The sequence below is a fragment of the Delphinus delphis genome, chromosome 6 (genome assembly GCF_949987515.2).
Source record: "Delphinus delphis chromosome 6, mDelDel1.2, whole genome shotgun sequence".
NCBI lineage: Eukaryota > Metazoa > Chordata > Mammalia > Artiodactyla > Delphinidae > Delphinus > Delphinus delphis.
The window spans coordinates 3591944-3617113 of NC_082688.1; the positions used below are offsets into that span (position 1 = coordinate 3591944).

General features: G+C 58.6%; 3 protein-coding genes across 8 annotated transcripts; 2 read left to right on the plus strand and 1 right to left on the minus strand.

Annotated features, from left to right (window-relative positions):
• Positions 1 to 1754: 1754 nt before the first annotated feature.
• On the plus strand, positions 1755 to 12132 carry PPP1R26 (protein phosphatase 1 regulatory subunit 26). 4 transcript variants are annotated; one of them, XR_009519791.1, is made up of 6 exons: positions 2198 to 2319; positions 3720 to 3781; positions 3899 to 4019; positions 5098 to 5232; positions 11098 to 11217; positions 11795 to 12132. XR_009519791.1 is itself a non-coding variant. In XM_069540740.1 (3 exons), exon 1 carries the CDS (start codon positions 5561 to 5563, stop codon positions 9125 to 9127), a length of 3567 nt encoding a protein of 1188 aa, XP_069396841.1. In that variant the 5' UTR covers positions 5258 to 5560; the 3' UTR covers positions 9128 to 10262; positions 11098 to 11217; positions 11795 to 12132. The 4 variants fall into 4 exon arrangements, 1 of the variants encoding a protein (XP_069396841.1); XR_009519790.1 differs by lacking the exons at positions 2198 to 2319; positions 3720 to 3781 and adding an exon at positions 1755 to 1930; XR_011246506.1 differs by lacking the exons at positions 2198 to 2319; positions 3720 to 3781; positions 5098 to 5232 and adding an exon at positions 1755 to 1930.
• Positions 12133 to 14402: 2270 nt separating this feature from the next.
• Positions 14403 to 18944, minus strand: PIERCE1 (piercer of microtubule wall 1). Its single transcript, XM_060013264.1, has 3 exons — positions 18735 to 18944; positions 17565 to 17643; positions 14403 to 15242 (listed from the first exon to the last, which is right to left on the minus strand). Exons 1-3 carry the CDS (start codon positions 18875 to 18877, stop codon positions 15054 to 15056), a joined length of 411 nt encoding a protein of 136 aa, XP_059869247.1. The 5' UTR covers positions 18878 to 18944; the 3' UTR covers positions 14403 to 15053.
• Positions 18945 to 19877: 933 nt separating this feature from the next.
• On the plus strand, positions 19878 to 23245 carry MRPS2 (mitochondrial ribosomal protein S2). 3 transcript variants are annotated; one of them, XM_060013883.1, is made up of 5 exons: positions 19878 to 19957; positions 20082 to 20207; positions 20670 to 20799; positions 21206 to 21328; positions 22504 to 23245. In XM_060013883.1, the coding sequence occupies exons 1-5, from the start codon at positions 19918 to 19920 to the stop codon at positions 23111 to 23113; spliced, it is 1029 nt and encodes a 342-aa protein (XP_059869866.1). In that variant the 5' UTR covers positions 19878 to 19917; the 3' UTR covers positions 23114 to 23245. The 3 variants fall into 3 exon arrangements, with proteins under 3 accessions (XP_059869866.1, XP_059869868.1, XP_059869867.1); XM_060013884.1 differs by lacking the exon at positions 19878 to 19957 and adding an exon at positions 22208 to 22362 and having other exon boundaries at positions 20084 to 20207; positions 21135 to 21328; XM_060013885.1 differs by lacking the exon at positions 21206 to 21328.
• Positions 23246 to 25170: the final 1925 nt, after the last annotated feature.

Here is a 25170-nt window from a genome sequence, read left to right on the forward strand (position 1 = left end):
ACGAGAAGCACGCGCACCGCAACGAAGAGTAGCCCCCGCTCGCCGCAACTAGAGAAAGCCCGCAGCCAAAACTAGATAAATAAATAAATAAAATTTAAAAAAATAAAAACACTGGCTGTGTAGGAGCTTCTAGTAACAGGACGGCTGATGCCCATAGTAACATCTATGCATCCCTTTTTGTGGCTCATTAGGTTATTAATTAGATGTCTTTTCCCAAACTTTTGGTAATGAAAGAGTATGACTCATAGAAGACAGTGTTTATTAAACAATTCTCTGAAGCATGAATGCTATGTTTCCATGGCTTTCAAAATTCCCTAGGCGGATAAGGCTAGAAATAGCCCCCTTCTCATTCCTGCAGGAAAAAGCCTCTGACTTTTTTCTCCTGTCCAACTTCTGGCACTTTTTAGACAGGAAACGAAACCCCAGTTCACCCCGAGATACGTCTGGGTCAGGGGCATGGAGGCCGGTAGGGATGGAAAGACGGACAGTCTTCGTGTCTTGCTTTCGACCTGTCCCTCCCGCTGCCCGGGCTCCACCCCCACCAGCCCTAGCACCCTGAGTAGCAGTGGGACACCACAAGCCTCCGGTGAAGATCTCTGAACTGTTAGAAAAATCAAACAAAACCAGAAAGAACTTCAAGGCCACACAGTCAGCGAAGAGACCAGAAAACAGAACCTGTCTTACTGTGCGGTGGGGGGGTGGGGTGGGGGTGTTCCTGGAAGACAATGCTCCCTCCCCATTCCCAAACAGGCCAAACGCCCAGGACAGATGTGTCTTTAACATCTGTTTCCTCCTGTTGGAACCCAGCTGAAGGTACGCCTATGGAGCCAGTCACAGGGTGCCCCAGCCTCCACCCCGGCCTCCACAGACCCCCAAGGCCAGGCCAAGGGCCTGCACACGGTCAGGTGCTCAGTGACCATCTCCTGAACGACTGAGGGATGCTCTGCTCTCCCAGGTCCCCTGCGGCTCTGAAGTCCTGGGTTTCCACTACACATGAGGCTGCCTCCGAGCTTCCCTGCTGCAGGACCCAGCCCCTGGGCGGGCTGTTTATCCATTCTTAGCCTCAGGTTCCTTATCCCGAAGCTTGGGGTGAAGTAGGAAACGCAGACACATAGAAGCATTGGGCAAAGGCAGCAGGAGGCCTAGGCAGCTTTCCTGGAAAGAAGGCTGGCCATGCAGCACTGGAGCTTGGGGTACTGGGGGGAAGGGGGGCAAAGAGGGACCCGCTGCTTCCAGGGAGCCAGACTTGAGCTCTGCGCAGACTTAAGGCAAGGAACCACCTCCTTCCAGCCGGAGGCACGGTGCTAGGCACACAGCGGACGCTGGCCGTGTAGGAGCTTCTAGTAACAGGACTGCTGATGACCACAGTACCATCATCCACGACAAAGTAGCCCATCTGTGCGCCTCCCGGCCTGAACTTCCCACCGGGGACCGCGGAGGCAGGGCGGCGTCTGCCAACTCGGCCACTGACTCAGCGCACGACCCCCGCTCCCGGGGTAGTTGGGGGCCAGGGGAGAGGGCGCCCAAACAGCACCGGAGGGCCCCAGCCTCTGGCCGGAGCGGGCTGGGGGGTCAGACATCACTCCGACTACTCACTCCAACCGCACCGGGCGCATTTCGGGGTGCCGGCCCGAGGCTGGGGAGGGGCGGGGCGTCTCTGGAGGCTCGCGCCGCCTCCGGGCTGGGCAGGCGCGAGCGCGGGCGCGGGCGCGGGCGCGGGGCGGGGCGGGGCGGGGTGGGAGCGGGGGCGGCGCGCGGCGCCCGCGGCTCCTCCGCAGCGCGGCCGGCAGGTGGGCGCGCGCTCGCCGGGCGGGGGTCCGGCCGGGCCGCGCGCCTCCCCCGGAACTCGGCCGTGCCATTCCCATGATGCCCAGCCACCGGGCACGGCTTCCGGAGCGCGGCCGCCACAGCCCCGCCGCCGCCGCCGCCGGTAGGTCCGGGGAGGGAGCTCCGGGGGCCGCCCCGCCCCGCGCACGCGCGCCCCGCCCTCCCGCGCGCGCCCCCGGCGCCGGCGGCCCGGCCCCTCCGCGCCGGGACCCCGCCGCCTCCCCGGGACGCGGCGCGCGGGGCGGGGGCCAGTGCGGGGCCGAGTGGGAGGAGGGGGCCTGGCCGGAGGGCCGGCATGCAGGCCGCACCGCGGCGCCGGGCCGCCGGGGTAGGGGCCGCGGCGGGCGAGGCGGGCTCGGCCCGGCGCCGGGTAGTTAGCTGGCGCGGAGGGCGGGGGTCGCGGCCTCAGAGGCGGCTCCTGGCCGGGACCCCCGCCTGCGCGCGCCCGCGTTCCTCGAAGCCGGCCGGGCGCGGGGCCCAGGTGAGGCGCAGGTGAGGGCCCGCGGCGGGACAGCTTGCGGCGCGGCCGAGGGCCCGGGGCCCGGCCCTCCCGCTGAGATCGTGCCCTGCGCCCCGCCCCGTGCAGCTTCCCGGAGGGTCACCGGGCCCCTCGCCCCCAAGCCCACCGAGCCCAGAATATAACCCGGGCGCAGCCCTGCGTGGAGGCCCGACCCCTTCCTGCCAGAGAACCGCGTCGCCTCTCCGGGCGCCGGGATCCTTCCTGGCAGAGGCTGCGCTGGGAGTGAGCGCCCCCAGGCCGGGAGCAGAGGGCAGGGCAGGGTCAGCCGGGAGGGTCTCGCCTGGCCTCCGGCCCCCTAGGCACTGGCAGTGGCCCTGCAGCTTTGCTGGGGAGCCGTCCTTGCCGTATTGTAAAGTCTCATCTTCCGCGGGCCAGGGCCGGAATTCCAGCGCACGCCCACTTCAGGCTGGCCCTCCAGAGAGGGCCCTCCTTCTGGGCCTTGTATCCCGACCCTCACCTCCCTAATCCTGGGGAAAGTCCAGCCTGGGAGGGAAGGGCAGGGGCTGCTCAGCATTAATGGCGAAGCCACATCGCGTGCGGGGAGCCGGACTTGGCCAGGGGATGAGCGTTAGCGAGGTTCTGTCCTCGTGGAGGTTGGTGTCTAGACTGAGAAGAGAACCCAGGTGCCCTCCTCCACTGTTCAAATTCTAGCACCACATGGCTTTGGGGCGCAGGGCTGGGTGTCCTCACAGCCACCCTCCAGACCTGGTCCCCGGGTTCTCGAGGAGCAGGGTGGCAGTTTGGCAAAGCGAAAGCCCCCAGGCTTCAGCCCACAGTCTCTCCAAGTACAGTGTCGGGGAGTTTTCCAGAATGATTCATCTCATTGTGGGTGATTGTCTTAAAGCCACAAGCTGTCGCTGGAGACGCTGTCTGAATTTTTAACCTCATTCTTGCGCTAGGTAATTTGACAGTTCAGAAAACTGCCCACTAGGAGTCCGAGCTCTCCATAGTCATTTAAGAGCTGTGAACATGGTCAAGGTGATGGGTAGAGAGCAGCGCTTTTCCTTCCGCCCACTCTGCTACCTGGAGTGGAAAGCACTGCAGCTTGGGTTCATCCTTGGGCCCACTTTTTCAGATAGCAGTGCTGTTTAAGAAGTTAATATTCTTTATTTAGACTCTTCCCAGTTCAAGGCCTATGCAGATGTCTCGTAATCGCTGTCATTTTGCCAAGGCAGCTTGAATGATGACCACAGCAAGGTGGGCGCAGCCCAGGGAAAGAGCCCTCCGCCTCCCCACTGTTGCTCCCCACTGCCCTTGGGAGGGAATCTCCCTGGAGGGTGGTGCTGTGGGAGGGATCGTGGACTGTTATGGGTGCTCACATCTGAGGACTGATGAATAGCCTCCCATGTTCCCTGCCGTCACCATCCTACAGGATCAGACCGATGGCCCAGGAGAATTGGGAATTAGTTGTGGTTAACTGTATTTGGCCTCAGGGTAAGTTCTTCCAAAATTGAATTTTGAGCCCTTCATGTGATTTCTTTCCCCCCAAATACTTACCAGCTGTAGTTTCAGCCTCTGAATTAGGTCTCTGATTCTCTTTAATCTTGGCAGTCAAAAGTCCGTTTAAAAAGTGGGCACCAGATGCTACAGCGTAGAGGTGGGGGGACGAAGACCCAATCCCTGAACCGTTCTGCAAACGTCACGCCGAACCTGGACTTGAAGAGAATCGCAGGTAAAGGCAGCAAATTCTTTTACATTGTAGAGTCTCACTTTCTGAGCATAAGTAGTAATAGCAGAGGACTTCCTTCTGAATTGGTCATGCCCTCTGGTAAATTGCTGGTCCCACCTGTTTGGGCACGTCTGTGCCTAGGTGGCTGGGCTAGGCTTTCCTGGAAAGGACTGTGGTGTGTAAACACAGGATTCTGTGCTCATCAGGAAGGAAGCTCCTGGGGGAGAAGGATCTGCATGGGAAGCAAAGCAAACACACAGGCCACTTCCGGCCACCCCCCAAGGCCCCAGGGTGGTGACCGCCTTGCCCGGCACTGTTTGGAGTTGGAACTCGATTTCCCTGTTTCCACAAGCACTGCCAAGCTCTCCTCTTGCATCTCGGCTACTTTGCATTCCAGTTTGCAGGGGATCGGGAGAGGTCAGAGAAACATGTTAAGAGCTGACAGTTATATGATGTATTTTGCGTCTCTCTAATTGGCTGTGTACAGCCTGCGTTATGTTCCCCTCCCCGGTGGTGGTCCCAGACCTGTAGTGTAAAGGCTGTTGGGAGCAGCTCTTCAAAGTGTCCCCAAGACTATCCCAGTGGTTCTGCCGACCCAGCCACATTTGGTCTGAGATACAAAAGCTGTGGAGAAACCACACAGCGTGAAAAGGGGCGCCTTACTGTGTTTGGGGCAACTTCTATATTAATTACCTAAAAATAATCAGACGGTCCCGTGAGACCATCTGGCAAATATACATTCGACATTTTAAAATAAAGAGGCTTTGGGCTTCCCTGGTGGCGCAGTGGTTGGGAGTCTGCCTGCCGATGCAGGGGACACGGGTTCATGCCCCAGTCCGGGAAGATCCCACATGCTGCGGAGCGGCTGGGCCCGTGAGCCATGGCCGCTGAGCCTGCGCGTCCGGAGCCTGTGCTCCGCAACGGGAGAGGCCGCAACAGTGAGAGGCCTGCGTACCGCAAAAAAAATAATTAATAAATAAATAAATAAGTAAAATAAAGAGGCTTTGGTATAAGTGAGTCTTTAAAGTTGTTTAGGGAGATAAATGTTTAAATGCTCCCATTGAGTAACTTCTCATTTCAGGAGCTGCTGATTCGCGTCAAGGTTGGACCTACCCACGACATCTCACTGAACCTGGATTCATACTAGTTGTTCTTTTCCACCTGCAGAGGAGCACTGAGTCTTTATCTCATTGGCACCTCCTGACAACTTTTGGAGGTAAATAAAACCTCTGTTCCTGTCCCGGAGAAGATGGACAGAGGGACGGGGAAAGGACACTCGTGTGAGCTTCCGCGAGCTCGCTGCGGGTGGCTCGGAAGCGTTTTCTCATGAAGCTTCGTGGCCGTCTTGCGTCTACAGCCAAGGGAGATGCGACCCGGGAGGCGTGAGTGACTTGCCCTGGGACCCGCGGCCGGCTGGACCCTCACCAGGCCCACCGCTTCTCCGTGACCTGACCTAGGGCGCCATCCCGGCGTGCCTTCTCCTCCAGGATGTGAAGCAGGCAGAGAAGCAAAGTGCCGCCTCTCTGCGCGTCCCGTCGGCTAGGATGTATCTCATGAATGCGCCTCCTGTGCTCGCCCTGCCGTCCAAATGGGAGGCCTTTGGCCCACCCGGGAGCTGTAGGTTTCCCGGATGCTTCTCGGAGCCGAAGGAGGGCGTCCCGAGAGCGGCGGTGAGCGCCAAGGTGCAGGCGGTCATCAGCACGCTTCAGGGGGACGGGGCCGCCCTGGGCATGAGTGGCGAGCATGGCCGGCAGAGAAGCCAGAGAGCGGAGAGGGGCCGCGGCACCAGGCTGGCTACCAGCCCCACCTTTGCCGCCTGTGGTCTTGCTGTTGGTTTTGACCCCAAGGGGGAGGAGGAGGCCGCGGACCTTGGCCCCCTGGTGCTGGATTCGGACAGTGATGATTCCGTGGACCGCGACATTGAGGAAGCCATCCAGGAGTACCTGAAGGCCAAGAGCGGGGCCGCCCGGCCTCCCGCAGCCGGTCGATGCAAACCAGAGCCGCCTCCGAGCGGCACCCCGACCGCCCTGTGCCCCCCAGACCTTGCAGCTGGCCCCACTGGTGTCCCCGGCAGCCACAGGGGAGTCGGCCAGGACCAGGGCTCTGCCTCGCCGCTCAGCGTGAGCAGTGAGGACTCCTTCGAACAGAGCATCCGGGCGGAGATCGAACAGTTCCTAAGTGAGAAGAGGCAGCACGAAACCCAAAAATGCGACGTTCCTGCAGACAAAAAACCAGACCCCGCTGACAGCTTGGCCCAGTCGGCGTCTAGATCCAGCAGAGAGCCGACGGGCAAGGCGTACCAGCAGGAGCTGGCGGGCGCCTGTAAGGAGTTCACCTTCCGGAAGCCTCCCAGGTCCACAAAGGCTGGCGCGCTGCCCAGAGGCCCCAGGTGCAAGGTCACCGTTGAGCCCGCCGCGGCTGCGGGCCGCCCTGCAGAAGCAGCCCCTGGTAAAGTCGGGGTCAGGAGGGGCACCGGCTCAGGGAAGAGGGGAAGGCGAGCCAGGAGCGCGGCCCTGGTGCCTGAGGCGGTCGACTCAAGCAGCGATGATGGCATCGAGGAGGCCATCCAGCTGTACCAGCTGGAGAAGAGGAAGGAGGCAGGTGGCGAACCGCCACAGAGGGCCCTGCCCGCGGAGGAGAAGGGCCCCGGGCCCCCTGCACACAGCACGGGCCTCTGCACCAAGAGCACCTGGCTCGAAGGCCACGGGAAGACCCCGGGCAAGAAGAAGCCGGTGGCCACCAAGGCCGCGGACTTCAGCCCGGGTGGCCTGGACCCCGACCACCCCTCCAGGCCTCCCAGGGAAACCGTGGCTCCTGCACCTCCAGGAAGTACAGCTGCCGAAAGCAAGTCTGTGGACGGGTCCCCGTGCCGCGCAGACACATCCGCGGAGCTGATGTGCGCTGAAGCGATCCTGGACATTTCCAAAACGATCCTGCCGGGTCCCCTGGAGGGCGGCACCAGATCCCCGCCCACCAGCCCACTCCTGTATCCCCACGACGTGCCTTCCTGCTCCGACGGTGACAGCAGCTCTGTGGACAGCGACGACAGCATCGAACAGGAAATCCGGACGTTCTTGGCTCTGAAGGCGCAGTCAGGGGGGCTGCTGCCCAGGACGGAGACGTGCCCGCCACCGGCACACAGCCCGCTGCTGCCGTCCGGCCTCAGCGCCTCGGCCTCCAAAACGCCGGACCTGTCACTGAGCTGCAAGAGGAAACGCGGAGCAGGCAGCACCGCCGTGCGGCCGTGCACGCCCAAGAGGACCAGAGACACGGCCGAGGCGCAGGAGGGCGCCCGGGACGCCGACCGCAGCCAGGGGAGAGCGCAGCCCAGCCAGGGGAAAGCCAGCGAGGCCCCGGGAAGGGAGGGTGAGACCTGGGGCCAGCCTCTCCCCTGCAGGACGGGCGTGCTGGGTGATGAGCACGGGGCCCCGGTCACGCAGGGTACAGTGTTGCCAGGCCCCGGGAAGGCGGCCGAGGCGAGGCGCGTGGATGAGAAGGAGAGCTCCGAGGACAAGAGCAGCTCGCTGGACAGTGACGAGGACCTGGACACGGCCATCAAGGACCTGCTGCGGTCCAAGCGGAGGCTCCGGAAGAGGTGCAAGGACCCCAGAGCCGGCTGCAAGAAGAGGGTCAGGTTCAGCACCACGGAGACGCAGTTCCTGGATAAAGTAGGAGGCTTCCCGAAAGACTGGAAAGACCGAAGCCCACATCTGCTGAAAAGCTGCCTCTCAAAGTCCAGAAAAGAGAGCCCGGGGAGACCCTCGCACGTCCTCTGCCGAGAAGCGGTGAGAGCAAAGCCAGACGGCATGGCAGCCGAGGACGCGCCCCCGGCTCCCCGGTCCAGGGGCCAAGCCGCAGGAAGGAGCCTGTTCTCTGGTGAATCGGAAGCCCGTGAACTTCGTGGTCCGGCCCCAAGCCCCAGTTCCCTGTCTGATGACAGCAGCTCTGTAGACAGCGATGACAGCATTGAACTGGAGATTAGGAAGTTTTTGGCCGAAAAGGCCAAGGAGTCCGTGAGCGGATCAGAAATTCAAGGAGGGGGCCCCACCACTCTCGGGACGGGGAATGGGGGCAAGCCAGAGCTGCCGTGCCGGAAAGTGCTACCTCCCGGCCCGTCCCTTCAGCCTGGCATGTGCACTCGGAGCCAAAGGTGCAGGGGGCCCTTGCAGCCGGCCGAGGGACCGAGGGGCCCGGGCAGAGCCTTCGCTCCGGCCGGGAGGAGCAGCCCCCGCGCCGAGCAGGCCTGCAGCCCTGCAGCCCTGGCCAGATGCGAACTGGTGCCGCCCAGGAGCGCCAGCGGGACCACGTCTGCCAAAGGGTCACCAGCCAGTAGGAGAACCGCCTATGTGCCCAAAGATAAGAGCCCGAGGGGGGCCGAGGCTGCCGCGGGGGAAAGCGCATTGGCTCAGCTCCCGAGCTGCATGGAGGCTGGCGCTCGGGCAGAGAGCCGGAGCTCACTGGCACGGACCCCAGGCGCCGAGCGAGAGGGGAGGCCCCGGGCCGGCCTCGCCCTGCCCTGGACTGACTTCTCCCCCCAGAGCCGGTTGCAGAGCACCTGGGCACTGAGCACGAAAGGCAGGGACGCGGCGGCGTGGAAAGGGGGACTCAGGGGCCAGAGAGAGAAGCGGCTGGAGGGCCAGGCCCGGGGCTCGCCCAGCCTCGCCGTGGACCCCAAGAGAGGCCTGCCTTTTGCCGGCTTCTCACCACTGCTCTCCACGCAGCTGTTTCACTTCGGGAAGAGTGTCTCCTGGGGGGGGAAGCAGGCCAGCCTCTTCAGTCCCCCCCTGAGCCTGCCTCTGCAGGGCGCATCCTTCTCGGCCTTCCGAGAGACCCAGGCTGGCCACGGCCCAGTGTTCGGAAGCTCACACTTGCTGGTGAAGCAGGAGGGTGGCCGCTGGCCGCCCAGGAAGTCCCAGGCAGGGCTCAGTCTGCCCGACAGGAGGAACTCGGGGCCGGAGGAGAGCATCTTAGACCTGCGGTACAGGCGGAGGGGGGTGGACAGAGACGATGAAGACCAAGAGGTCCTGGGCAGCGATGCCAGCGAGTTCAGCGATGCGTCTGTGGAGGAGGGCGGCAGCCTCTTGGCCAAGGGCCCCGTCCTCCAGCTGTGAGCACGCTCCTGGCCGCGGCAAGTGTGGGCGAAGCATGTGTGTGCCCGTCCCCACATGCCACACACTCCTGATGAAAGGGCGGAGCCCCGGAGGCCCCTGTACAGCCTGTAGATTTGTACACTAACGCGAAAGGATGTCTTTATTTAACAGATGTGTCCTGGTAGATATAATTTTTGTAGGCTTTTTGTAAATTATTTAAAGTGCTGTAAAAAATATTTTTGGTGAATACCATTGTTGGATTTTGTAGGGCGTCCCTCGGGGCAGTTTTCCGTGGTCTCCGCACTAGTCTTAGATCAGCAAACACTTGGTTCCGACTGTCCCTGCACTTGGGGTTGAGCGCTGGTGGCCGTGGCCAGTCGTGGCCACAGTTCGGGCCCGAGGAAGGCAGCAGCTGGTGCCCCGCCTGAGACGTGCCAGAGCGCCCCAGCAGTCTTGGTTGGGACACCCCTGGACAGCACTTCTTATGTAAAAGAGGCCCGAGCATGTCTTCAATTGGAAAAGCGTTTCAAAGCACAATGGCCAGCGAGCAAACCGGCCATGCCAGTTGCACGTAGGAGTCCTGAGTGAGATCTCAGGGCCGGTCACCAGTTCACGCCTGAAGCCTGTGTTGTTTAACGTCCAGTCCTGTTCAATCATGACATGATGCTACCGGCTCAATAAACCTATTTTTATACAGGAGCTGCCGTCCTTCGTTTTTAGTCACAGCTCTAAAAAGGTACCAGGCAGCCCGTGTGTTTTAAATGCCCTTGTCCTGATCTGGGCAAAGCAAAGAGGCAGCGGCTGCTTCATGGGTTCTGGTGCCCGGAGTCCTGAGGACCGAGGACAAAGCCCACCGCCCTCCGGGAACTGGGCTCGCTGGGACTGTGCTCCACCAGCAGGGGCGTGCCCGTGCTCGGTGTGTTTGAGCGGCGGTGCCACGCACACAGGGAAGAGCGTGGCATCCTATACCTTGTGCTCTGAGGCTGCTGCGGTGCCCACAGCTACAGAAGAGGCAGGTGGGAACCTGCACACGTGAGGCTGAGCGCTGACGTTTACCCGCGATCGTCCAGCAAACTGATCGGCTGCCGCAATTGTGACAACTCATCAGTAGCTGCAATGGGCCTGGAGCAAGCAGCTGAAGTTGTTATTCTGATGTGCAAGTGAATTTTCTACATGTTGTGCCCCCCCCCCAGGTCTTAGCAGGAATTCACTTCTGTACCCAAATGGGGACGTGTGCCAGCACCCACAGTCAGTGTCCGCTGGGTCAGATGCTGTGACGAGCAGGCCCTGTGGACTCTGTGACCGTCCGGTGCCTACGCGCTGTGCATCCGCTATTTCCGTTGTCGAATATTCATTCACTTAAGTGCTTCCCGGAAAAACAATCCATGCTTTAAATTTCATTTAATTTTCATTTAATTTTGAAGGAGTGCTTTTAACACTTGAAAACAAAAATCAGCTTGTTTTGTATATAAGAACTGGATTTTTTGTTTTTTGGGTTTTTTTTATGCTAATAAATCAGGCACTGCTCACAAATCAGTTGATGTAGTCTGTCCTGTGCAGAGTGGCCTTTGCAGGATGTTGACGTGAGAACCCGATGTCTAGGACCTGCCAGTGTTCTTCTGTGCCATCGTGCATTTAGTCCTGAGCACCTGTCTGCTCCTGCGGCCCATCCCAGTCTCCCCCAGACCCTTTGCACCTTCCTCTCCCCCTGCCTCCCTAGCCCCAGTCTGTGTGCTTACCTGGCAGTGCAGGCCATGCCTGGTTTTCACAAACTGGACGTAAACGTGATCGTGCGGGCCCATCCCTGGATTGCCAACAAGCCATGCTGCGTGAAAGAGTTTTGCTTTCCCTCTCTCCAACATCCTAGGTCAACTCTGGCACACACTGGGGCCAAGGTCCGAGGTCCCCCTGCACCCTGTCTGCAAAGGGGGCTGCAGTGGGGGGCAGACGGGAGCACTGTCCCTCAGTGATGGCTGTCTATACGTTTGCAGCCCTGGTACAGCTCCTCCGATGATCCGGGCCCGACCCTGCATCCCTGCGTCACAGCATCCCCGGAGCTGCTGCACGAGATGGCACGTGTGCCCGCACTTGGAGCAAGAGTCTCGGCGAGGGTGCGTTACCAAATCAAGCTGTAATTACTCAGACCTACAGATAAGTCCGAACCAAAGAGCCCCTCTTGCTTCCCAATGGGGAGGGGGTGGGCGTCTATGTACCTGGGGCCACAGGTTCATTTCACCTAATGCAAAGAAGGGGGAGAGACCCGTTTTTTTGTTTTTGTTTTTTTGGGGAGGGTTTTTTGCGGTACGCGGGCCTCTCACTGTTGCGGCCTCTCCCGTTGTGGAGCACAGACTCCGGACGCGCAGGCTCAGTGGCCATGGCTCACGGGCCCAGCCGCTCCGCGGCATGTGGGATCCTCCCGGACCGGGACACGAACCTGTGTACCCTGCATCGGCAGGCGGACTCTCAACCACTGTGCCACCAGGGAAGCCCCAAGAGACCCGGTTTTTGAGGTGTCTAATGCTCTGGGTTAGGTCATCCTGGGGTCACTGTGTCGCTGCAGGAACTGCCCCCTTTTCTGGAAAGAATGGGCCCGTTTCAGAAGTCCCAGCAGAATAGGATGGGAGGGGGAAGAGGGGGAAGTCCTGGAGGTTAGTGTTCAATGTTCACCACCCACGTCTCCTCATCAAGGAGAGGGTCTTCCTAAAGAGAAGAGTCATGGACTTCCCTGGTGGTGCAGTGGTTAAGAATCCTCCTGCCAATGCAGTGGACACGGGTTCGAGCCCTGGTCCTGGAAGATCCCACATGCTGCGGAGCAGCTAGGCCCATGCGCCACAACTACTGAGCCCACGCGCTGCAACTACTGAAGCCCGCGTGCTCTAGGGCCCGTGCTCCTCAACAAGAGAAGCCACCGCAATGAGAAGCCTGCGCACCGCAATGAAGAGTAACCCCTGCTTGCCACAACTAGAGAAAGCCCACACGCAGCAACGAAGATCCAGTGCAGACAAAAATAAATAAAATTTTAAGAAATCGCGAAGTGTTGCTCTGAACTTCCTCTTTTGCTCAGAATCCAAGTTATCAACAGGTTTTCCCAAGCTGTGACGCACTCGCAGTGGGAAACCAGGCCCTCAACTGAAATACTAACACTTTATCTGCTCATATAAAAAGTATTACCACCTTGATCCTCCTCTCTCCTTGAAATTAATTTAAGGGACTGTGTAGAGGGGACGGGGGGGGGAAATATTATATTATTTGCAGAAGCTTTGAGATTTCTGGTGTTTTGTGTGCTGAGCAGAGGGATTTTTTTTTCCCAGTGTCAACACATTTTACTAGGTATTTGAAACCATTTATTCTAATTGACTAAATAAAAGATTAAATATCACTGAAGAAAAATAGACAAATGAAAATATACTTTTAGAGTAAGAAGTTACTGGTTTTAAGCCAACTCAGCAGCTAAATTAAGTGATTAGTAAAGTGCTGTGGAACTTCGTCAATGTTTCATTTCAGAGTGGAATAGAGGCCAGATAAAGAAAAGACCTACTCGTGGATGGGGAAAGAGTTTCTCTGGAATTGCCGTGCAGTTTATTTAATAACCTGTGGAAACTGGTTTTTGTTAACCTCTTTGGATCGCCTTTCCCGTAATTGTTCTGATTGGATTTAAGATTTCAAAAGAACTCAGTACGAAGGTCAGAAGAATGATGGGTGTCATTTTCTTCCCATTCTGTGTGCTATAATGCCGAACAGAAGGCATGTTCTTGTAATTCAGGGTTAGACCTGTCAATCTAAACTCTTTTATTTTTCCCTCACACATGAAGATTCCAGTTTGAAAATAGGTTAAAAAGATAAATTTCATGATAATCGCTGGAGTTCGTATATGACTCGTGCAAACAGGTAGGAAGTTAGGGTGTGTCTATGGGGTCAGATTCTGATGACCTGGCCCCTCCCAGGACCCCCCAAGGCAGGTTCAAGCCCAGGACCTGCTGCAGGGCACCCCCTCTGGACCCTAATTTTCCCATCCATAGATGGAGGTACAGCAAGACCTGCCCCAGGCGTGAGCATCAGATGAGGTGACACTGTCAAAGCTCTTCAAAAACCGTGAAAACAGACAAGTGGAGGGGAGCATGGTACCTCGCGGGGGCCCAGGCGCCAGGAGCATGTGGGAATTGGGAGCCTGAGCCGGAGATGGTGGGTGAGTTTTCAGGAAGACAGGCATGTACGTTATACCAGAGGTACTTCGGTTGTCCGTCTTTCCAGACATTTATTCTACGTACAGAGTCTAACGTTCCATTAACTCATTAGCAACTGATACAGAAATATTGGTTATTGGCTATGACAATTAACGCACATCAATGCCTGATTCTGATGCCAGGATTAACTTCATAAAGCTCACTGGCGTGCTTGGCATGTTTCGTTTGTGGATGTCAGCTCGACTGACCGTCCCAGCCCGGGCTCTGACCTACACACGCTGTCCTGTTCCGGGAGTGCAGGTGCTCACCGGGTCTAGCTTGGAGGGGAAACCGTCACTTTGCCTGACCGCTGCATCCTCCCCTAGATCCCCTGCGCTTCCCAGCCAGCTTCAGAGGAAGGGATTTGTGCTTTTCAGTGAGTTTAGAAACTGGATTGATTAGCTGTTCTTTTTCTTTTTTTATTTCAACAGAGGAGAAATACAGAAACATTCTGAGGATTTTGGTATTTTTAATGAAAGGTTGTTTTAAAAAAAAGGCATTTTCAGTGTGATGCCTGGAGTCTGTGCTAGTTTTCCAGCTAAGGAGAAGGATATGACCTAGACCCTGGCTCCAGATACAGCTTTGTACCTTTTCTATTCAAATAATAGATTGATTTTCTCTGGAAACCATTTCCACCCCAAACTGAACGTTAAGAATGTTGCTGAAATGTTTACTTTTGTGTAATAATAAGTCTTTAATGAAGAAATAACCGGTCATGGTATTTCATTTCCTCCCCAATTCATATGTGAGTAAAATCTCTTTGGGTAAAAACCTTTGTAAGGAAGGTAGCGACGGTGGTCTGTAACAACGATTTCTTCTGTCTGGTTCCAACACCTTCCGGGTTTCCTGTGATGAGCTGTCATAAAGGAAGGTGGGAGGAATCTATGTCTGGAAGATATATATTGTCGTAGAAAATGTTTTCTTATTGAGGACCCTCTACATCATAGTAAACATTGATTGAGAACTAACTACGTGGAAAGAGAAATCCACTTCGTGTAGCTATTACCCCCACCTGAGAAAACCATGGTCTTCCCCGCCTGATTTTTTTTAAACTTTTTATTGAAGAGGTACAATGAACAGCAAGCGGGGAAGCCCGACGTACACCTCACCCCTCAGCAACAAGCAGCAGTCACCAACTTATTGACTCCGCCTCTGTCCCGCCCCATTCGTGGCCAGGGGGTCTCAATATCACTCCAAGCTTGGCCCGGGTCAGGGCCAGTAAGGGCCCTCCTGCCTGGTCCCGCCTGGAGCTTCCCTCCTGAGGTCCCCTCTGCCTCCTCGCCCAGCCCTCGTCCACACCCAGGCAGAGCATCCTACCCTCCCTCCGTGGCTCGGCAGGTGCTTGAGAACAGAAACCACGCGTAGTTTGTCATGAGTATAAAAATGGCTCCCAGAGATGCAGGTGGGGCTCTCGGGCGTTCCCAGCCTTCAGACTGAGATCGGGGTCCCGGCATGCCCACCGCCCTACTCATCGATTATACCTGAGTCAGGGACTGGGGACATGGCAAGGTTTTTAATGGAAAGTCAAGCCATTAGCTCTTTTTCATCTAGACGTAAAACAGAGAAAGTAGGGCATCATAGCCCCGTTTGCAAATTTTTCTAACCTAGAGGGGAAAAATATTTTCAGGGAAAGCAGTGAAGTGTGTTCCTTTACAATTGGGCAAGTTATCAAAGATTACGGCTGCCAACTGTCCCGACTATCTCCGCCAGAGCCGGGAGGCCCCTCAGTCACAGATGGACGGCTTGCTGACCCTGTAGCTGGGGTGGAAGTTGAGCCGGTCGTAGAAGGTGATGTAGTTGTCCGGACCCGTCACAATGCTCTTCTCCATGGAGACGTTGAAAGTATTGTTCTGGAACATTCCACCAGCTGCAACTTGTCTAGAAAATTTATACGAATTTGGATAAAATACCTTCTGGAAGTGAAAAGGGGACACTAGGGTTAGTGATACATGATAACACTCTTGAGCAATCAGTCATTAGGTATTTTGGGAAGAAAAATAAAAATTTGTAAGAAAATGTTTTTAAATTCTTATTTTGTAAGAAAATGTCGTCTCCAGTCCTAGGAAGCAGAGAAGCCAGGGTGGGCAGGATGGCTGGCCTAGTTGGCCCCAACCATCCCAATTTCTGCCTAATGTCAGGGAATAATGATTAATGGTGCCTCCTTTCACTATTACATGGATAGAAGAATCAATTATGGGGCCACCTGGGCAAGGCATTGCCACATCTGAATATGGTTACAAGGGGTCAGGCCCAAAGGTGTTCCCAGTTCAGCTTTTGCCGACTGTACAACTAGGGCAAGTTACTGGACCTCTCTGAACTTGAGTTTTCTCTTCCGTGGAAAAGAGAGAACATCAGTAGGTTTCCACCTTGATGGGGTATTAGAATCCCTTGTAGAGCTTTAAAACAATTCTGATGGCCAGGCCCCCCCAGCCGAGGGGTCTGGGGAGGGGATGCCCTAGCGAGGTGGAGGTGCAGTGAGAACACAGATGAGGCCGCTGGTGTGTGCGGGCACCCAGGGGTAGGAGTCATTTCAGCAATACAGCATCCCCAGGTGACCTCGAGGTTTCTGACAGAAGTGGCCTGGACCACTAGCAGATAGTACACTTGGGACAGGTGGCCTGTTCTAGGCTCCCCTCGTGTCAAGTAGATCATTTGATGTTTTGTCTCCTTGGCAGGAAGCAAGTACCAAGAGAAACGGCCTTCAGTGCATTCTTTTGTTTGTTTTTTGTGGTTGTTGTTTTTGTTTTGTGCTTTGTTTTGTTTTGTTTCATTTTTGGCTACACCCTGCAGCTTGTGGGATCTTCGTTCCCCGACCAGGGATCAAACCCGTGCCCCCTGAAGTGGAAGTGCGGAGTCCTAACCACCGGGCTGCCAGGGGATTCCCAGTGCATTTTTAAATAGACTTTATTTTTTAGAGCAGCTTGGGGTCTACAGAGAAGCTGTGCAGAGTGAAGAGTTCCCGGATCGCCTCCCCGGCAGCACACACGGCTGACCTGCTGTTCACATCTCCCATCAGTGCATTTAGAACAACTGAGACAATGGTGACGGGTCGTCATTAACTAAAGTCCACACTGTACGTAGGGTCCACTTTTTGCCTTGTACATGCTGGGTTTTGACAAATGAATAATGAATGACATGTATCCACCACTACAGTGTCATTAAGAATAGTTTCCTTCAGTATATTTTCTAAAACCCAAAGAATGCATTTTTATTTTCTGTTCCCACGTGGGAAGGAAACACTGCGTGCTGCTGGTTGAGTCCCGCGGCCACACTCAGGTCAGGAAACTGGAAACCAGGTTCCAGATAAAGCAGGTCGATAAGCGGCAGGAAAAATTTCTAAACTTGCCTCCGGAGAACCTCGGTGCTTCACGTCCCACTGCCTCATAAGACCAGCAAATGGCCTTTTTTATAAAAGCAAAACATCTGGACCTATGTTTGTAAGTGTGTCGGTCTTTTTCGTGGAAATACCTGATCCCTTGATCCTGGGAGAATGACCTTTAAATGCTCTAGGAACTTTCTAGAGAAATAATCTTCTCACAAAAGCTCTATCCCCCATGAAAAACAGGTAAATAAGCAATTATCATGATCTTTTAACATGAATAATTTGGAAGAAAAACAACAACACTGCCAGCCCCAAAATGGGAGGCCCTCCTGTCTTGGGTACCCAGGGGATGCTTACACTGGTCCATCTGCCCTTCACCTGGACCCAGCAGGGGCATCAGGGGGTTCTAGGAGGCTCCCTGCCATGTGAGGTTGATCTCAAAGAGGGGTCAGGTTCCCCAAAAGTGCACAGATCCCGGGGCCCTTTTGTAACCTGTGCTTTCATCAGCCAGTGCTGTCTCTTAAGATCACAAGTTAAATATTTCATAAAATACGGTATTACTCCAAAAAGAAGGCAGTTCTTCATTTATCTGCCTCAAAACCTACTGCATTAGGTTACGAGAGTCGGCTGGTTGTACGAGTGAATGGGGCCAGCCCTTTGGGATGTTGTAAGGAAGACTACATGCCCTTTTTCCATCCTTTAAATCATTTCATTGCTAAACTCATTCGTTCATTTATTTCTACCCTGCCCTGTCCCAAAAGGAATTGAGGTGCGCCCTCCCCCTTGGTGCTGTTGGAACTGCGGGCCTCTCTGCACCTCCCCGTCCTGATGTGTTGCTCTTTTGAGAAATCTGGAGTCTCAGCCTCCTCCTAGAGATGCCCCACCTGCGCACCTTTCTTTGCTTCCTCCTTACCGGCATCTCGTGCACCGTGGGTGCTCTGCTCCCATACGCTTGGTTGCTGGTCCTGTACACTGAGGGGGGCTCCTTGGTCCTAGCAAATGAGAAAAATACTTTCTTTTCCACTCATTTGTTTTAATTCTGCCCAAGCCACAGCTTTAACATATTTGGTTGGTGGAGCTTTGTTGGAAATGCCCCAGATGGGCGATGCAGCCGTGAACCTGGGCTCCTGTCGAGTGCAGGGTTGGCCTCCCTGGCAGGCTCAGCCTCCCTGACTCCCTCTGCTGACCTCTGCCAAAGCCCTAAAGAACTCCCAGGTGGCAAGTGCTGGCCCTCAGCCCCAGTGGGACCTGGGCCCATGCTGTCATTTCCTGGGTGGGTGGGTAGGCTGGGAGCTGTGACTCAGCCTCCAGGCCTGCCACTCGCGGGGGCCAGCCCTTTGGGATGGAAGGGGATGCCCTCCCATGGTGGGGGGGGGTCCCTCCACTTCTGAGCCTCCAGGAGAAAATGTTCCTGCAGTCTCTAGTCCTGATGCTATTGGTACAGCAGTTTAACTAGTGGCTGTGGGCTCAGACACCCCAGCTCTGCCTCATACTAACTCTGGGATCTGTCTTTCTACAACCCAGATGTCCCTCCTGGGAAATGAAGATGCTAACAGAGCCAACTCTGTGGGATCGTGGAGGGACTAAGGGGGAGAGGGGGGAGCAGGGAAGGCACGCACAGCCTGCCCAGCTGTGTCTTAAGAGGCTGCAGCGCACTGGAACAGCTGGCAGGCCACGCCCCTCGGCAGCCTGGTGATGGAGGTGTCGCCATGCACCTCAGGCGGACGGGTCCTCTCCGCCTAGAAAGGAGAGGAGACTGACCCCGCCCTAGAGGGTGCTGCTGGGATCAGCCCGAGTTGTGTGATTTCCCCTGGGCAAACCCCGCCCCACCTCGCTGGCGGGAGGCCCACTCACTCCACCCGCGAGTCGCAAGCCGCAGGCAGCACCTCCGCGCTCATTTGGTGGTTAACAGCTGACCCCGCTTTTGACTTGGGGGCCGGGAGGGGGCCTGGGGGTTCTTGCACAACGGGCCATCTGCGCAGAGCGCAGGACCAGCTGGGCACCTGGCTGGCGGCTAGACCAGGAGCCCTTTCTTTCCTCTTTGTATGCCAGGTGGACCCTGACCGGACTCCCTGGTCCTCACCTGTAGCCCCGAAACCAAGCCGGGTTGTTGAACCTGGCCGGTAGGTCCTCGCTCACGCGGTAGTAGTCGCTGGTTTTCTCCGGCGGGGCCTTGGCCTTGGGCACCTCCTGCTCCGCGCATCCCTGGGGGTCCTCCTCGGACATCTCGCCTCGGTCCACCCGAGTTTCGTGGGAAAGAAAGAGCGGGCAGGAAACAGCTTCTCAGCCCTGGGGCCGTGAGGGGCCGCGCGGCGTCTTGTTGCTAAGCGACGGTCCGGTCACCTGACTGGGTGGGCGGGGCCCTTAAAGGCGCCGCGCCTCCTGGGCCGGAGGCCGCCCACCGCCGGCTTGTGGGGGCAGAAGTCCGAAGTTCTAGAACCTTCCGTGGCGAGCCACGAGGCCCTAGGCTAGCCGGGATAATAAGGCATTACTTCCTGGGGCCGCAGTGCCGGGTACCCGATGATCAGTAGCCTTCGGCGCCAACATTTTCCCAAATGCGGTGGGGGGCAGATTTCCAGGCAGATGAAACCCCGGGCCTGGGGCTTCATCGGCAAATTGCGGAGTTCAAGTTCTCTAAGGCCGCTCCGTTGTAACGCTCCGACGCTCACCGCGTGGGCCAGGGCTGCTCCTTGACCCCCACCCCCGACTTCAGGCCCCCCAGTACGCTGCATCTAAAATTAAGACTCCAGATTTGCCTAACTTTATGGAATCTTTCTAAGCCAAATGTTTAAAAATTAAAACACTTTTGGACAGCGGGAGGTTGTGCTGGACTGGCCGCAGGTGAAGACGGTCCCCATCTCCCGGCGAGTTCCCGCGGGACGGCTGGGAACCTCCTCGGCCGCCGGGCACTGTGCAGGGAGTGGGCGAGGGGAGGAGTATCCAGACCCCGCGCTCGACAGGACCCCGGCTCCGGCCCGCCCCACGCTCCTTGCGGGTCCACGGTGCCCGGGCAGACCTGGGGCGCAAGGCCCAGCTTTCCCCAAGGACTGCGTGCTCCGACCCGGAGAGCAGGCGGGGGCCAAGGGGCGGGGACGCGTCCAGAGCTGGGGTGCCCGAGAGGCGGCGGGCGCTCAGTGGCACCCCCGGGCCTGCAGGTGGCGCTGCGGCGAAGGCGCGGGCCGCAGACGGAAGGAGGAGCCGCTCGTGGGGCCGCGCCTGCCCGTCTTCCGCGTCTGTCCGTCCGTCCGCCTACCGGAGTCCACGCCATGGTACCCGGCTCGGTCTTACCCCGGCTGCTCGGCGCAGGTAAGGCGCCCGGGACCCGGGGGTGGGGGGCGCGGCAGGGACCCTCTTGCGGGCCGGGCGGCGGGAGGGAGGGAAGGAGGGAGGCGGGCGGGGGGCGCGCGCCACGAGTTTGCTGTCGCCGCAGGTGTCCGGCGCTGGCCGCTCCAGCTGCACCTCGTCCAGACGGCGACCCCGGGCCCGGTGGGGCCGAGCGGCAGGACGCTGGGGAGCGCTGTGGCCTCTGCAGCCCGGGAGCCCGAGCGCAGCAGCGGTAACTCCGGCCCTGCGGTCCTGGGGGTTTGAAATTGTCCCGCTGCTAGGAGTCCCGGGCGCTCTGGGTCTCCATGGGGCCCCTGGAGGATGCGGGACTGGGGAGGGCGAAGGGCGGCCTTCCGCCCCTGGCAGCCCACGTGCTGGGCCGCACGAGCTTGCAGCCCTCCGAGCAGCCCCACCGCCGAGTAGGGCCGAGCCCCCCCCCTCCACGAACCGCGGCCGGGGAGCTCCCGCGGGCGGCTGGCGGGACCACGGGGACCTCAGACACCACCCGGCGCCCCTTCTCTCCGAGTGAAGACTTGGCCACGTTTACCCAGGAGCGAAGCTGGGGTCAGATCTCGGCCTCTGCCCCGAGCCTCCAGAAAAGGCCCCTGGGGACCCTCAGCATCTGCTCTCCCGCAGACCCCAGGCTTGGGAGCCGGGATCCAGACCCTGCATCCTCTCCCCCTCCCCGCCCCAGATCTGAACGAGAGGATCCTGAGCGAGCCCCTCAAGCACTTAGACTTCTTCAATGTCAAGGAATTGTTTTCTGTAAGAAGTCTCTTCGATGCCCGGGTGCACCTGGGACACAAAGCTGGCTGTCGGCACAGGTAGGTGACGCCCCTGGCGAGTGTAGGGGTGCCTGGGGGGCTCGGGACCCTTGCCTTGGGGTCCAGGGCCCCTTTTTCAGTTTGTTTGTTTTGTTTTGTTTTTTGGGTACGCGGGCCTCTCACTGTTGTGGCCTCTCCCATTGCGGAGCACAGGCTCCGGACGCGCAGGCTCAGCGGCCATGGCTCACGGGCCCAGCCGCTCCGCGGCATGTGGGATCTTCCCGGACCGGGGCACGAACCCGTGTCCCCTGCATCGGCAGGCGGACTCTCAACCACTGCGCCACCAGGGAAGCCCTCAGTTTGTTTTAAGAGCGTCTAGCTCCCTTTTCTTCCAGATGGGATCATTGAGCCCCAAGGAGGAGCAGCTGTTTATTCTCAGGCCCCGTTTGCTCCTCCCGACCCCCAGACACCGCGGACCTTGCTGTGGGGCTCCTGGTCGTCGGTGGGGCCAGGCCCGCTGCTGCTGGTTCCCCGACAGACAGGCCAGCCGGGAGGGCAGTGCTGGCAAGGCCGTCGGCATCTCGCGGAGGTATCTCCAAGGGCACGCAGAGGAGTGGTGACTGGCCCAGTCTTTTCACGTGGCGATTTTGACGGCTGGGTTGGGCGTGTATTGGAGGAGCAGTTAGGCCAGGGAGGGAGGCGGTTGTAGATGTTCAGGGGAAAGGTGATGGGCCCAGCTGCGCCGGCAGGGTCGGAGCAGTGGTTGGATGTGGGGTGATGGGGGCAGAGCCGGCTGAGCAGAGCCCAGAGCAGGTGTCGACATCCTTCACATCAGGAACTTGGGTCCTATGCGGGTGACCCTTCAGCCACCCCAGTGGGGATGTCACACAGGCACTAGGGAGAAGCAGCCTGGGCCGGGGGCCACCACATCAGGACCTTTTGAGAACATGTGGAGTGGGGGATGGAGGAGAGAGGAAGTCCCAGGTGGGAGCCCTGGGCAACCAGTGCCTCAGAGTCTGGGAAGAGGGGGTGGGGCCGGGGCATGGGAGGAGGGACGCCACTGTAGGTGCTGCGGAGAAGTCACCTGAGGTGAGGGCACGTGGGGCCTTGGGAAGGCTCTTCGGAGAGGAAGAGAGAGTCCCAGCGGGGGTGAGCAGAAGAGTGAATGGGGCGGGGGCTGCAAGAGGATGGTCTCGCAGCCCCAGCGCTCGGCCCAGGCCAGCGGGTCTGTGCCCTCAGGGTTCCCTCTGAGGCCTGGCTGCCTCCTGCTCCGGCCTGTCACGCTTGCAGCCCAGGGCGCCCCCTGCCTTTCTGGTCCCCCAGCCCCCCCAGGGGGTGGGGCTGAGTTGTAAAGCCTCAAAGGTGATGATAATGAGAAGGATGGGAGCCAGACAAGCAGCACCGGGTGGGACGTGGTCCGGACGTCACGTTTAAGTGTCCAGATGTCCGTGTGGGTCCACTCTGTTAGGCACCCCGCGCGGCCAGGTGGAGGTTCAGAGGGGTAAGCCGCTTGCCCGAGACATGGAGTGGCCTGCAGCCCAGCCTGCCCTGCTCGCCCACCCTCACCCTCCCACTGCCCGCGGCTGTCACTCCTGGGACAGCGTCCCCGCTGCCGTCGTCATGGTGAGGGCTGCAGACTGTTCCAGCCCTGGGCTTGCCGTGCCCCCCGTGCAGGGGCCCGGGGCTGGGGGAGCGCATGAGAAAGGGCGGGTGGAGGTGGCCACGTGGGGCTGGTTCACACTGGCCTTGGTGGGTGTCCGGCAGGTTCATGGAGCCGTATATCTTCGGGAGCCGCTTGGACCAGGACATCATTGACCTGGAACAGACGGCGACGCACCTGCAGCTGGCCTTGAATTTCACGGCCCATGTGGCCTATCGCGAGGGCATCATCCTGTTTGTGAGCCGCAGTCGGCAGTTCTCACACCTGATCGAGAACGTGGCCCGGGACTGCGGGGAATACGCCCATACCCGCTACTTCAAGGGCGGCCTGCTGACCAATGCGCCCCTCCTGCTGGGCCCCAGTGTCCGCCTGCCAGACCTCATCATCTTTCTGCACACGCTCAACAACGTCTTTGAGCCCCACATAGCCGTGAGGGACGCGGCCAAGATGAACATCCCCACCGTGGGCATCGTGGACACCAACTGCAACCCATCCCTCATCACGTACCCCGTCCCGGGCAATGACGACTCGCCCCCGGCCGTCCAGCTCTTCTGCAGGCTCTTCCAGACCACCATCAACCGGGCCAAAGAGAAGCGCAAGCAGGTCGAGGCCCTGTACCGACTGCAGGGCCAGGAGGGCGCCAAGGGCCGCGGTGCAGCCGACCCTCCTTCCCCGGGAGTGCAGGCCGAGCTGGACTTGGGTCATTCCCCTTGACCTGCCTGCTCTTCTCCTGAGTGAAACAGCAGCCGAGTCTGTTCTGAAGCTGGGACCCAACCCCCTGTACCCACACCCACCCCCGGCATGGTTCTTAGCACCTTCCCAGTTATTCCAGGCTTCGGGTCCCTGCTGCTAGGAACGCTTCTCAGCAGCTGCCCGCCCGGGGCTCCACTTCAGACCCGAGGACCCAGCAGGCTCACTGGGCAAGTGGCCTGCCTGGAAAGGACCCGTCGGAAAACATCCCGTCCCTGGAGTCCGAAGTCCTTGCTTCTGCCTCAAGATGAGTCCCTTGTGTGTTAGGAAGGTTCTCACCAGCTTGACTTTTCTCAACCAGAATACCCCTAGGTTGGGCTGCTTCCCTGCTGCCTGGCTTCAGGGGCTGTTTTATAACGTGAGGTTGCAGGGTGAGCCACTAAGAAGACTCCATCCGGGTTGGGACAGGCTGGGCAAGGCAGACAGCGTGATTTCAACAGGAATAAAGCTTAGATTTGGGCAGAACGGGGACCTGGACCGTTGGTTCTGCAGCGTGGTCTCTGTGCTCTGTTTTCATCGGCACCCACGGGGCCCCTGGAGCACACGAGACATGTTCCTGCCCCCTGGGTCCTCGAGCTTCAGGGAGACAGGCAGGCATGTGCACGTGGGTTTGGATGGGACGGCACTGGCTGCCTCTCGACACCGTCTTCGGGGTTGAGGCTCGAGGCCCTCGTGTCCTGCCCATGCCCTGAACAGGCATCCTCCCCAGGTGGTCGGGTAAGATGGGACCCTGTTCACAGGAACTTTTGGATGCCCCCTCATTCGTGGGACCTTCCTTGGCAACACTTGTGTTCCTGGGATGAGGTGTGGCCCCTGCTTTCCAGGACCCCACCCCGTGGCTCCTGGTGTGCACATGACCACCCCAGGACCCTGTCTGCCGCCGAGGGTCCAGGCAGCAGGTCCTGGTGGGGTCAGAACAGGATGGCCTCGTGTGGATGGATGCATCATGCCAGTCCACGTCCTACAGTAGCACACGGGGGCAGGAAGACTGGTCCCACAGGCCCGCTCAGCATCTTTCAGGGGGGGCATGCGAGGTGGAGGTCCCTGATGTTTTCTGGAAGGGTTCACAGTTTGGAAGGGGCAAGGAGCTGAATGCCAGTTTGAAACCAACTGACAGGCATCGGTTTAATTTGCAAACATGAAGTATGGGCATGCAAATTCACAGGCAGGTAAATTGAGGGGTCCCCCCAAGGCTTTCCCCCCACAGGACACCTCCCTCGGTGTGCGTGGGTGAGATTTCCCGAACTCCTCTGGAGAGAGCTGGCCGGGCCTGTCGCTTGGCGCTCCAGGGAGGCCGGAGTGGGCAGCCAAGACCCTCGAGATCAGCGCGGTGTGAGAAGGCTCAATGGCCGTGGACGGGAGCTCTGGAATGTGAGCTGGGCCTCCCCAAGGCGGAGGGTCCACACCGCCCTTCAAAAGCAGGCCTTCTGGGGAGGGCAACACAGGCAGGGCGACGAGGGACACACGAGAAGGCCCTGTTCTCTCGCCCTTGACTCGGGCTGGGTGGAGGGGAGCAGCCCTGGAGGGCGGGCACCCCCGAGCACCCCTACCCCACCCCATTCCCCAGGGTGGCCTGCCTGGCCCTGGCCATCCTCTGTCCCCTGAGGATCCCCCTGGAACCTGCACCAGACACAGGCCGGTGAAGACCAGCAGGGGCAATGAGAGTGTGTGCTGCCGGTCCTGGGGACGCTGGGAGCAGGGTGGACAGGGGTGGACAGGGGTGGCCACACTGAGCAGGTGACTCGGCGGATGATGGGACACAGACGAGCTGGGCGGTTTCAGGTACACGAGGACCTGAAGGGAGGCACAGGCTGACGGAGCCCAGAGCCCGGATGGGCCGGCTCGGGGGGGCACTTCCAGAGGGGCTCAGGTAAAAGGAGCGGGGGGGCAGAGCACGGGCTTTCACCCTAGTCGGGGGTCAGCCAGCCCCGATAAACATCACAGCAGGCACAGTAGATATGACAGCCTCACGGCCTCCTCTAGATACAGATGCATCCTCCCTGCAGGAGGGGACCTCCAAG

Bases quoted from the DNA above. Each gene is read 5' to 3' on its own strand.
- PPP1R26 (XM_069540740.1), top strand. From the start codon at position 5,561: ATGTATCTCATGAATGCGCCTCCTGTGCTCGCCCTGCCGTCCAAATGG.
- PIERCE1 (XM_060013264.1), bottom strand. From the start codon at position 18,877: ATGTCCGAGGAGGACCCCCAGGGATGCGCGGAGCAGGAGGTGCCCAAG. The intron at 17,644-18,734 runs GTGAGGACCAGG...CTCATTTGCTAG, and splicing joins GCTTGGTTTCGGGGCTACAG to GACCAAGGAGCCCCCCTCAG. The intron at 15,243-17,564 runs GTAAGGAGGAAG...TTTCACTTCCAG, and splicing joins CCACGGTGCACGAGATGCCG to AAGGTATTTTATCCAAATTC.
- MRPS2 (XM_060013883.1), top strand. From the start codon at position 19,918: ATGGTACCCGGCTCGGTCTTACCCCGGCTGCTCGGCGCAG. The intron at 20,208-20,669 runs GTAACTCCGGCC...TCCCCGCCCCAG, and splicing joins GGAGCCCGAGCGCAGCAGCG to ATCTGAACGAGAGGATCCTG. The intron at 20,800-21,205 runs GTAGGTGACGCC...CCCGACCCCCAG, and splicing joins AAAGCTGGCTGTCGGCACAG to ACACCGCGGACCTTGCTGTG.